At 27.4% G+C, this 13,708-nt stretch overlaps 2 protein-coding genes across 2 annotated transcripts; one reads left to right on the top strand and one right to left on the bottom strand.

Moving 5' to 3' along the window:
- Window positions 1-3,749: 3,749 nt before the first annotated feature.
- Window positions 3,750-12,841, top strand: LOC128965625 (uncharacterized). The gene is made up of 2 exons (XM_054312363.1): window positions 3,750-3,908; window positions 11,355-12,841. The coding sequence occupies exon 2, from the start codon at window positions 11,396-11,398 to the stop codon at window positions 12,839-12,841; it is 1,446 nt and encodes a 481-aa protein (XP_054168338.1). The 5' UTR covers window positions 3,750-3,908; window positions 11,355-11,395.
- LOC128965928 (uncharacterized) lies at window positions 8,990-10,248 on the bottom strand. The gene is made up of 2 exons (XM_054312710.1): window positions 10,189-10,248; window positions 8,990-10,129 (listed from the first exon to the last, which is right to left on the bottom strand). Exon 2 carries the CDS (start codon window positions 10,125-10,127, stop codon window positions 9,051-9,053), a length of 1,077 nt encoding a protein of 358 aa, XP_054168685.1. The 5' UTR covers window positions 10,128-10,129; window positions 10,189-10,248; the 3' UTR covers window positions 8,990-9,050.
- Window positions 12,842-13,708: the final 867 nt, after the last annotated feature.

The raw sequence follows: 13,708 nt of genomic DNA, 5'->3' as shown, positions 1-13,708 counted from the left end.
TATTTTTGTATTTTAAAAAAAAAATCTAACTCTCAAAAGTACTTCACAAAACAAAAAGAAAAGTATTTTAGTTATCAAATAATTTTTTTTATTTCTAGAAATCAAAATCCAATGTATACTTTGTGAGCGCAAAATGTGTACTAAAAGTGATGTTCAAAAATGTGTGACAACTCTTTATATATATAGCAAAATTGATTGATAAAAATATATGTACTCTCTCTCTCTCTCTCTCTCTCTCTCTCTCTCTCTCTCTCTCTCTCTCTCTCTCTCTCTCTCTCTCTCTCTCTCTCTCTCTCTCTCTCTCTCTCTCTCTCTCTCTCTCTCTCTCTTACTCAAATTGCCGTATATATATATATACATTATTAGATGAATGTATCAAAAAATTTGTTGACAACTGATAGTCAATAGACGTGATAATTGTGGCGTTTGTTTGTTTGTTTGTCATACCATAAGAGATATCATAGACATAGCAAACATCATATTACAGTGTATACGATATATAATACTATACGAAAAAGATATATAAATGTATATATATATATATATATACTTAAAATCTATATTAATATTTATTATTGATCTTTGAGTTGATTATTATTTTTATTATTTGTATGTTTGAGAGAAAAGTCATACCAAAAAAAAAACAAGTGATAAGACATCGACACCATTTCTGGAGATTTCCATAAAACATGGAGAGAGAGACCACTGAATCGTTTATTTAATATAATATTTTTATGATTATATAAACATCCGAAACATTATATTATTAATAAATACATTATATTTATTAACTATTTTAGATTCATTTGAAAAAACAGTTATTAATTGATAAATTCTTATTATTAGATATCAGTAACTAGTTTTATATGTAATATCTAACAAATATTACATATTTATTTAATAAATCAAAATTATAATTATGATATAATAAAATGTTACTATAATATAATAATAATAAAATGGGTCCCTAATTTGATATTTATAAATTTAATTAATTAAGATTTTTTTGTTTAATTTGCATGTATGTAACTAAAAATAATACAGTACTTAAATGTAAAAAATATTTTTACAGTATATTTAATATAACTTATAGATAATAATAGACTTACAATAATTGCATTTTAATTATTAAAAGATAACTATAATATCTAAATAAAATTAAATAATTACTATTATCACACTTATTATACATATACCGTAWATAATTTTTATTTATTTAATTAAATAATTTTCTAAGTAATAATGAAAGTAAAATTAAAGTTAAAAATATGAAAACTCATTGTTTTTTATTAAATTAAATAATAAAATAATAAATTGTTAAGCAATTCAATTAAAAATTTCTAGTTATTATTATTATTATATTTTGTTATTATTACAGTTAAAATATTTTGATGAAATTTTTCAATTTAAAATTACTAAATACATAGATAAACAATTTTTTWTAAATTCAATTTAATGATGACTTTGAAAATATTATTACTGTTTTTTATTAGTATTTTAYATTTAGTATATATATTGCGAGCAATTCATTGAATTTATTAATTAATTAAAATAATACAATTTTTTTTTTTTAAAAAAGTTATTTTAAAATGATGAACTCGTTGCTGAAAATCGTTTTTCTTTTAGTTGTTATATTCATGGCTATGGGTTAGTATTATTATTATTATTATAAAAAAATTTAATTAATAATAATTAATGTAATATCTAACTATATGTGATAAATATTTTTGTTACCTATCCTCTATAGGACACATTATGTGTTATGGTTGTAAACCCAGTTGCGAGACTCATAAGTGTCCAGAGGGTCTAAAACCCCGGTGCAAACTTGTTCAGGAAGCTCCCAATTATTGTGAATGTATTAAAGATACAGGGTGTAAATAATAATTATTGAAACAATCAAGTACAATCAATCTCAATGAAGATTAATATCTATTTTGAAAATTTTATAATTATTATTATTGATATTATTATAATAATCTAGTAATTTTAATAATATTTTTTTTATTCTATAAATAAATTTATATTTAAAAAAAATATTTTTATAAACTATTTGCAATAAAATTTGATTTGTGATCATTTTGTGAGTTGTATTAATCTTAACAATTATACACTTAGTTTTTTTTTCACAAAACTTTTGATAAAAAAATACTCAAATGATAAATGTTTTATTTTTCATTCATAAATAATTATATTTTTAAAAAACAATTTTATTTAAATATACTTTATATATATAATATATAAATTGTTAAGTTAAAATTTAGAATCATTTATTAAATAAATATTTTATCAAAAAATATATATGATTAAATTAATATATTAATTAAGATATTAATTAATTTTAATACATTTAATATAAACTATTATCATATTATTTAAGTGTGACATCTATTGTATTGAAGTCAACATTCATTTAAAGCAATCAATCATTTAAATGTCTAAAACAATTACAAATAAATTTATTGCAAACACATGTTTGTCATTGTTTTAATTAAATTAAAACTTTTTTTTTTTTTAAATATTTATTTATTTCAGTCAAAACACATGATGTTTTGCATCTCAAGAGTAAATAGCAAGTGATTGTAGACAACAGTGTGAAGACAATGACCACAACAAGAGATTCATTTGATCGTTTCGGCGATGATTTGRCACAACTATTGCTAAGTTATCTGAAAATTGGCGATAAATTATTTTATCAATTRGTGGCCAAACAGTGGCAAAGACTTGTGTTCAATACACAAACTAATCTAATAATTGATAACAATTATAGACTAAAACATTTGGAGACAATTGTCAAGAAATGTCCAAACATTAGGAAAGTTATCATCAATTGTTTAGGCAATATTGACAATCAATTGTTTTATCAATATATGGATCTACTTATCAAATATTGTTCACAATTGAGATATCTTCAGATCAATCATTTTTGTTTAAAAATTAAAAATAATAATCAATTATTAGTGTCTAAATTATCTCAAATTTGCGGACAATTAAACACATTTAAGACTAATTCCAGTGAATTGTTGTCACTGTTTATCAAATGTTTGGATCAATTGGACGAACAAAATAAGACAAAAAGACTGCAAACTCTTGAATTCAATGGCTATGGCTTTAATAAACTATTCAATGATAACAATGAATATGTTTTACCGAAATCTATCAAATCATTGGCCATAAAATTGATGATTTCTAATGATATATCTGTGACATTGTTTAAGACATTTTTAGATAATTATAAACATAATATCCGATCACTTGATTTGCTTATTATTTGCGACACAAATCAAACTAATTGTCAATTATTAGCAACAAGTTTGCCACAGATGACTGAATTGACACATTTGACTATCAATTCATTTTTATGGACAGTTGATCCCTTAGGCGGTGAAGATATTCTCAATCAATATTATAATAATTTGTTTACCACTGTTGGCCATAATTGTCTTAAATTGAAATCGTTTGACATCTTTGCGCACACAGGTGTTAGACATAAATCATCTTATGATTCACTGATGGACACAATCAACAGTTGTTTGAAACAATTGAAGAGATTGTCAATAAAATTATTTGTCGATAAAAATATCTGTGATATGAAACTAAAGAGTAGTTCATTACAACAGTTAAAACAATTGACACATTTATCGATTCAGACAACAAATAGCTATATTTTTGACGACTTTTTTGCAGACATTGACCGACATTTACCGCGACTCCAATATCTGGAGACTTACGATGTGGACATCACTAGCGATTCGCTTAATTATATCTACAAATTGTCACATTTGAAGATAAAATCGATTACATTTAAAGTCGATGGCTATCATATCAATGATATTGATATACTATCGTTAGGCCAACAAATTGATGGTAAACTTAAATTAATTAATGTATCAAAGTTTCCGATATTACCGGTAAATATTTATTTAATATATATTAATTTTTACGCTAAAACTTAATACTAAAGTTATAAAACTATTGGTACTATTAGTTGTTTATTAAATTGCATAAATTAATATTAAATTTTTTTTTTAAAAATGTTGTAATTATATATAATAGGGTAAACATGTCATTCAATTTTTTTTAAAATTTATGATTTATAAAGTTTTGCTATAATTATGATTATACTGTATATAATATTATAATTACCGATAACCCAGTACATTTTTTAAAAAAAATATATGATATACAGTACAAAATGTAAAACCCATAGAAATTTATCTGAATTTTTTCTTCATAATAATTGATTGGTTATTGAATTAACAGTTTATTTATATTAAATTAAATTTAATGTTTTTTTTGGACGTCTGTCAAGTGTGACATCTATTTTGTATTGAAGTCAACATTAATTTTTAAAAAACTATCTCAGTTTGTGTTAAACCAAAACAATAGCAGACGCACCACAAATACCTTAGTGTGTATAATAACCAGGGTTTTAGTAAATAAATGTCTGCCTTGGTAATGCCCAAATAGATGCCATAAATGTCTGGCAATTTAAATTGCTTAAAAGTTACTTTATTTATACAAATTACGTAATTTAGTTTTTTACCGTGTAAATTAAATATACAATTAATTCTAATTAGATTACTGTATAATTATAGGTACTAAACAAAGAGAGAAAAGAATGTTTTTTTTTAATTAATTAATAATATAAAATTAAAATAATAGGTGTCTGACCACCTGAAAATAGATGCCCAGGGCATTTGGCAAAATTGGCATCTATTGTTTATGCCTGTCATTTTAAAAACCCTGATAGCAATATTGCTACTGTACTGTTGTATTGAAATTATTGTTTTGGTTTAGCACAAACTGAAACAGTTTTTTTTTGTTAAATTTCTAAACAATTATTGCTTTAAATAATATTTGTTTACTTCAAACACATGTGTTTTGCGGCTGATAGAGTGATTTAAGGAATCAAAAATCCCGAATAGTGATGGTAGCTCAGACCCCCCTGAGTCTCCCCATACTACCCACATAGCTGTCCGACCTCCGCAATTCGAGATATTCGACTTTAAAGTCGAAAATTATTTTTGACGTTATTTATGAATATGATACACACTTTCTATGTATTTTTCAATACTAATTATGATTATAAAAACTAAATCACATTATGTCAAATAATTTTCGAGATTCGTCTTTTAAGTCAAAAAAAATATTTATGAATATGAGATTTATTATTTATGCAATTTCTAATACTAATTATAAATATTAAAATTCATTTTTAAAATTCATTAAAATTCATTGTCACATAGTTTTCGAGATATTCTACTTAATCAATTTCTTTTGAGGTTATTTATTATTAATATATATATATCAAACAGTTTTTCCGATCACTAATTATATTATTTTCTATTAACTGATTTATATAATAGTCAGGATCATTGTTATATAGTTTTTGAGATATTCGACTTTAAAGTCAAAATATATATTTGTGACAAAATAATTTAAGCATCTTAAATAATAATTAGAATTATTTTAATTTTAAATATTAAATTTAAAAAATACATTTGTATAAATTTATTATTTATTAAAAATTAAATATAATTTGATTATGACTAGAGCATTTATTTCACATATAACTTATATTTTTAGTGATTAAAGATATTAACAAAATAATTAGATATATAAACGATTGATTAAAAACCAATAATTATAGCAAAAGTTTTAGTCACATAAACACATATTTTGAAAGGTAGTCACATATTATCAAATACTATCACATATTATGACATATTTCGCATATAACTGTAAAATAATAGTTGAATTGCATTTTTTTATGTATTTTTGTATGTATTATTTGTTCAATTTTTTAAAAATAGTATTATTTTATCAATGAAACTTTATTTGTTAATTTTTCTAAACAAATCAAAAAAATAATGAAATGTTTTATGTTATTTTCTAGTGTTTACTAAAAGACAATAGGAGTGAAAATGTTATTTAGATTAATTTAAATTTATACAAACATTTTAAAAGGTAAATATTTTTAATTTATGCGTTTTTTAAGTTTAAATAATAAAAATATAAAATATTACTTTATCATAAATTGTAACACAAAATTACTTTTATTAATTAATATATAATTTTTAATAATTTTATTAATCTATATAATCACATATTTTGACTTTTCAAAGCAATTATAAGCACATTTTTTACTATTTTAAGCAAATATAACCACATATTTTCATATTTTTAAGCAAATATTTCATTGAATAAAAACAGAATTTTAGCCACATATATCTAAAGTTACTAATTATGACTTAAAAATTAGTTTTAATATAATAAAAATAAGAATTATATTCTAAGTATTTTTAAATGTAATAAATAATATTTTATATAATAAAATAAATGTATTAAAATTAAGTTTATAAATTATTTATAATGTAATTAATAAAATTTTTAATAATTAGATTAAGTTTAAAAAAGTTAGTAGACAAAAACATTGGTCTAACAATTTTTGGTGGATCATATATACCACTTGCTGTGGTTTTTAATCGAAAAGCACTTCGATTGCCATTTAGACATCATGCGGAATTTTTATTTTTTCGACTTTAAAGTCCAATATCTCGAAAAATATTTGACATAATGTGATTTAGTTTTTTATAATCATAATTAGTATTGAAAAATACATCGATAGTATGTCATATTCATAAATAACGTCAAAAATAATTTTCGACTTTAAAGTCGAATATCTCGAATTGCGGAGGTCGGACAGCTATGTGGGTGGTATGGGTAGACTCAGGGGGGTCTGAGCTACCATCACTATTCGGGATTTTTGATTCCTTAAAGAGCTCTACCAACCGTGTTTTGCATCTAAAAAAAAAAGATGTGACAGAAAGTGATTGTAGACAACAGTGTGAAGACAATGACCACAACAACAACAACAACGACAAGAGATTCATTTGATCGCTTCGGCGATGATTTGACACAACTATTGATAAGTTATCTGAGAATTGAAGAGAAATTGTTGTATCAATTTGTTTGCAAACAATGGCAAAGACTTATATTCAATACACAAACTAATCTAATAATTGATAAAAAATATTATTTCAAACAATTAGACAAAATTGTTACAAAATGTCCGTATATTAGGACAGTTGTCTTCACTGATATTTTAACCGATGAATTACTCCACCGATTCATGGATCTACTAATCAAATGTTGTCCACAAATAAGATATCTTCACATCAATCACTTCGACATCAAAAGCAATAATTATTATTTGTTTGATTCGTTATTCGCCAAAATTGTCGGACAATTGATTGGATTTAAGACTAATTCCAGTCAATTGATGAAATCGTTTGTCAAATGTTTGGATCAATTGGACGAAACAAGTAAATCAAAAGTACAAACACTTGCATACAATGGCAATGATTTTTATTTACTATTCAATTACAACAACTATAATGAATGTGTTTTACCGAAAACCGTCAAATCGTTGGCCATAATGGTTACCATTAGATATGATATTGATTTGCCATTGCTTAAGATATTTGTCAACAATTACAAGCAAAATATCCGATCATTTGATTTAATTATGGTTTACGATATTAATGAGACTATTGTTGAATTATTTGCATCAATTTTGCCACAGATGACTGAATTATCACATTTGTCTATAAGTATATACCATAATAATAATATTTGGGACGAAGATCCCGATAGTGATAATATTATTTATCAGTATTTCGATGATCTGTTTGCCAAAGTTAGCCACAATTGTCTGAAATTGAAATCATTGGACATCTTTTCGCGCTTTTATGTTAGACATAAGTCAACAATTGATAAACTAATGGACACAATCAACACTCGTCTGAGACAATTGAAGAGATTGACGATTAAGTTATTAGGTATTGACAAAGATATTAAACCAACGATTAGTTCATTACAACTGATGAAACAATTGACACATTTGTCGATTTATTATATGTATGAAATTGGATCCATAGCTATTGGCGACGAGTTTTTTGTGGACATTGACCGACATTTACCGCGACTACAATATCTGAATGCTTACAAAGTGGACATCACTAGTGATTCACTTAATTATATCTATAAATTGTTGCATTTGAAGATCAAATCTCGTATTTTTTTTATCGATGGCAAGTTTGACCGATACATTAATATTGAATCGTTAGGACAGGAAATTGATGGTAAACTTAGATATCTTGATGTCTCACAATTGGTATTACCGTATTGTAATTGTAATTGAAATAATATTAAATATATTTAGAAACAATATATGTTTATTATAATATACAGTGTTTATAATTACTGGTATACTGTGTAATAATAATTTTGTTTTTAATTTGTTTTATTTTACAAATATTCCCTATTTTTCTAAATTCCTCTAAATTTTCTAAATTCGCTAGAAATTCCCCATAGATTCTAGACTTATTTGTTATTTGCTAGGGTTAGGATCAGATTCCTAGTTTTGGTGGTTTATTTATTGTTATAATATAAAAAATATATATATTACTGGTACATTTTTTTTCATATAAATTTTTTTTGGTACATATAAAATTCAAAAGAGAGGGATACTAAAATATTTTCCTGAAAAATTGGAGGGATTTTTTTTAGGGAACTTCCCTCCCTGATAATGTTGATCGATACTATCATTAGGCAAACAAATTAATTGTAAAGTTACCGATAAGTTAATTAATGTATCAAAGTTGACAAACAATAACTAATTTATTATACTATAGGATATTATAACATATATATATATTAATTGTAATTAAAAATTAAATTAAATATGCACTTATTATTTTAGTATAATTATCGATAATACTAACAATTAATTTACTATTTTTTATAACAACAAAAATATCATCTGATTTGTGATATTTGGGAAAATAATTCCAAGTTTTTTTCAAACATAATATAAAATTATTAAAAGATGTATTTACTCTAATAATACCGTTAATTAATTTATAATTACCGGTAATTAATAATTTATATCTTTATTTTGTTTAATTTTTTTTGTGATTGACTATCTATTGTTGTTGTTGTTGATGAGTGGATCAATTGACTATACATTACTTAAACACACACAACAATTACCACAATGCGTTCAATCTTCTTGACGATCCCTTACCATACATGCCGTCCTGTACGGCAACAAATGTGACCATAGGTTCCCGATCTCGTTGTTCGGTTGCATTAACATTGGCTACGAGTACACTATACTTCCAGATCTGTTCGAGTCTAGTCAGACAGTCATACTTGAGTGTCAATAGCATAGCTAACCGACCCAATACTCGGCTACCATTGCGAAGCCATTCAATGTCAATGAGATTTTCGCCGTTTCTGAATCTCAGCCGCAGATCGCAGAATGTCTTTGAAAAGGCCAGAAGTTGTTCAAACCATTGATGATATTGACTGATCAGCTGTTGTCTCTCGAAAATGTCCAACAATTCTCTGGCCATCGCGCGGTTCACAAAATATAGGCGCTGATGGTTGAGTGCATCAATTTCTGGAAACTGTAAAGTCATTGCTTGACAACCGTTATTTCCGGCAAATTCATTGTCGGCATTGAGATGACCGGTCAAACCGTGACTGTGCAATGGCGCCCAATGCTGTTTGCCTAGTTTTCTATATGCCAACCAGGGTAGTCCATTTTGTGGTCGACTCAAATGATAGCCACTCCTCAGATTATCGGTAAAAGCTTTTGACAATAGAGAATATAGGTTAACGTCTGAGACTCTTATTCTGGTAACTGTGACAGTGAACTGATGGCCATTCCATAGTACGACAGTTTGTTGGCCATCGTTATCAATAGTGATGGATGTCTGTTGACTGGCAAACTCATTGAACATTTGTTGCCAACTCCTAACAAACAGTTGATTTTGCATAATTCTGGTCACAAATTCACGATAATTGGCAATAAATTGGTCGACCTCTTCAGTTGGCATCCAATTCAATGGTGGGATTTCAATGAGCGGAGGTATCGGTTGTCGCACCGGTGGTTGTGGCGGTCGATTTGGACGTAACAATTGCATTGTATTGGTTCGGACAATAGCACTCTTGTAGATCTGTTCCGATTTGACGGCTAATGTCATTTGTTGCAAATAAAAACCGCCGAAAACATAGATTTCATCTCTGAAATTATGGACGCTTTGGTCGTCGACACCCATACCTATCCATTCAAACAAATAGTCGGCAAATGCTATTAATGTATAAGCAGTCCTGACTAACCTCAATATGTGTTGTTGAAAGACAAACTGATTACGCAATTCAATGGCCGTGTCCTGGTCTATGACATAGAGGTATGCGTTTTCAGGGTCACGATAAATGAGTTGGGCCTGTGGACCACCGGTGCCATTGATGCCATACGTAAAGATAGCCTTATGATTATGATCTCTATTGGGAAAGTTAGTTTGAATTAGACGCCGTACGAGTCCTAAACCACAATCTACTGTACGAATCGCCAACCGTTTTCAAAGTCGACATAAAAGATGTTATTGTGTAAAGTTGGCTGAATCTTAAAGATATCACCGGAAATGCATAGCTGTTGCTGATAAAACAATAGTCTCATATTGATATAAGGTTGACCACCATTATCAGTGGACGGAAAGCCCACCACTTGGGTTTGCGTCAATGCATTGTACACTTCCGGCCAACAGGCCTTTATTAGATCTTCATTTGGCAGTTGTTGTCGTGGTTGTTGTTGTTGTTGTTCACCCATTGTCTTGGATTATCTTTAATTAGGAACAGTTGTCTCAGAATTTATGTGCTAATTACTGTTTTACTATTTTTGTGGACATTTTAATTTTTTAATTTCAAGTTTTCAAATTAAATTTTAAAAAATTAATATTTTTTATAAAAATCATATAACAATATCATTTATTATGTCAATAATTTAATTTTGATAATACTAAGTTATGTAATGTATTATTTTTGTTGTTTACGACAGATATATAGACTAAATTGTTATGAATAGATTTTTTTTATATAACAATATTAATAAAATCAATTACCAATTGTAGTGGGGGTGGGTTAGGAGTGTGAGGTTAGGTTAGATTGTACTGTATATCTCACCAAATGGTGGTGATATGGATTGGGCAGAGATGGTATTAATGTCATGTCATACAAATATCATGGTATGTTTGATATTACTATTAGATATGAATAAATGTTTGATTGGGACTGATAATGACATAATTAATTGTTTCTTAACTTTAATTACTATTACTATAATTAATATATTTTTAATACACGCGCTTTCACAACAATTCACTTATTTGATTCACATTGAGATTATTTATGAAATTATTAATCCAACATAAAGTTTCAGAGACATTAACATTAATTATAATTTATTTAAACATTAAAATACATCTAATATTATAACAACCCTTGAGATCAACTGTTGTCGACACACATACACACACACTCTCGAAGAATGGCTATTCCAGCAAAAGACTCGTTCGAGCGTTTCGGTGACGATCTCACAGAAGACCTGTTAGATTATCTTCAGTTTGACGACAAATTCTATTACGAATGCATTTCAAGACAATGGCAACGATTGGTTTACAACAAAGTCAATACTGTCGAAGTTGTCGCACATGAAACTGAGTTCAACAAAGTTGATGACATGTCATTTGATTTGCTAAAATGGCAGACAATCTTCAAAAAGTGTCGATACATCACAACTGTATCGATTGATATTAGTTTCAACTCTACTGTTAATGAAATTACTGAAGAAGATTTCGCTACTGATGAAGAAATCGCAGAAGAGTTTGTATTCATAGATGAAAACGATATAATAAATGAAGACGAGATGGAAAATGAAGACGAGAACAGCGATGATGACCACTATTATGAGATTCAACCCGAAGTATTCAATCGTGTCGACCAAATCTACGAACAGATGACTGATTTGGTTTTCAAAGAGTGTTCACATTTAACTCGTTTTAAATCAATGGCTCTAATAGTTAGAAACGAATCGGTGATTGCATTGATCGGCAAATTTGGTCGACAATTAGAAACATTTCAATTTCCCCGTCTTATTGACCAATGTTTGCAAATAACTCAGAATTTATCATTAATGCCAAACTTGAAAGTCGTGGATAAATCCATTGCCATCGATGGCCTCATCAGCAGTAGTACTGACGACAACCGAACGGATCTCATTCCTAAACGACTCAGAGTTTTTGACTATTATTTAGATGACAATAATGTCGACAAATTTGCAAAGTTTACCGATATTTGCAGCAAACGTAAGATACCGTTATCGAGACTAAAGTTAGAAATCAGAGACCAAGTTATCGATAAAGTTATCAATTGTTTGCCGTGTTTCGCATCGTTGACTGACATCAATATCTATGTTGAGAAACGACACATCAATAGAGAACAGTTTCGGCAATTGCTAAACAACTGTCCAAAGCTCAAGAGATTTGCCTACAAATTTTCAGCTAAATTTTCGGCGACAATGAACTACAAGACAGTTGTCTCGGATATCAATGAAGTGTTTGGCGGCACTCATGTGTGGGCACTATCTCTGGCTTTTGTTGAAATCCCTATAGACTTTGAGATGACCTGCGATATGTTGAACCGATGTCGACAATTGAGACGATTGACACTGTCTTGTTATGACATTATTCGGGACCCATTTTTTGTCAATCTGGCCATCAATTTGCCAAATCTAAGAGATTTATGCATAAGCTATGTTGAGTTGACCGATCAGTCGCTAGAATCGCTATCCAAATTGCAACAATTGGCCACATTTACGGTCCATAGATTAGAAAATGGGAACTATAGCGAGTCCAGGCTTATGTATCTCGAGATGAGACCCAAGTTTAGGCAATTTACTGTTACTCATCGCTGCATATATTCACAGTTTGATTAATATCTTCAAAAAAAAAATTTTTATATTCATTATCATATTATTTTTTTATTGCAATTTATGCAGCAATTAATTTAAACAAAATTTTTATTTTATTTTTAGCTATTTATAATTATAAATTTTTATATGTAATTTTCAACAAACATATATTCAATATTGTTAACGGATTTGTTAGCTTTGACTACAAGTTTATGTTATTTTTGTATAATATTTTGTAGTCAAAAGTTTAAATTATAACATTGTATTGATATATAATAATATATTATTTTAGGTATTTTCCAATAGTTTTTGAATATAATTTAATGATTAATGTTTTATATAAGTAATTTTCCCAATACTTTTGAATAGTTTTTTTAAAGATTTTAGAGATACTTTTGTGTATTTTATTGGTTAGTCACTGTTTTTCAGTCCATGTTTTAGGGGTTACTGTTAATCCAACTTTTAATCGGACGGCATATTATTTCATTGTTTTGTTAATGTTTATCATTTTAGTCACTTAGTTATGTTAAGTAACGGCAGGCCTAAAGTAGAGCCGAGCCGATGATAATCTTGTGTTTCAATTAATAAATAATAAATAGTTTTGTTGTTTGATTTGCTGTGTTGTGTCGCTTATTGCCTAATGTTTAGATGCCGACGGTTTGGATACCGATCGGCCAAACATCTGAGTTCCCCTAACAAGCTGTTCAAACCTCTCACTCTCTTTCTCTAATAACCCACTGGGGTTTCGGGAGGTTTTTTTCTAAACCGCTTTAAATGCAATTATTTATTTGAAAATTTGGTTTCCTGTTTATAAAACTATATAATTAAAATATTTTTTAAAAATTATCATCATTATTAATATTAAACTACCGGTGCTTTTGTTTTTTTAAT

The sequence above is a fragment of the Oppia nitens genome, unplaced genomic scaffold, assembly GCF_028296485.1.
Source record: "Oppia nitens isolate AA-2021 unplaced genomic scaffold, nextdenovo-longstitch-racon4-pilon3 scaffold10_pilon_pilon_pilon, whole genome shotgun sequence".
Taxonomy (NCBI): Eukaryota; Metazoa; Arthropoda; class Arachnida; order Sarcoptiformes; family Oppiidae; genus Oppia; species Oppia nitens.
Note: the sequence above shows the minus strand (reverse complement) of the source record. Positions and strands in the feature narration are given on the sequence as shown.

Excerpts from the sequence above, each read along its gene's own strand:
- LOC128965625 (XM_054312363.1), top strand. The coding sequence starts at position 11,396 with ATGGCTATTCCAGCAAAAGACTCGTTCGAGCGTTTCGGTGACGATCTC.
- LOC128965928 (XM_054312710.1), bottom strand. The coding sequence starts at position 10,127 with ATGGGTGTCGACGACCAAAGCGTCCATAATTTCAGAGATGAAATCTAT.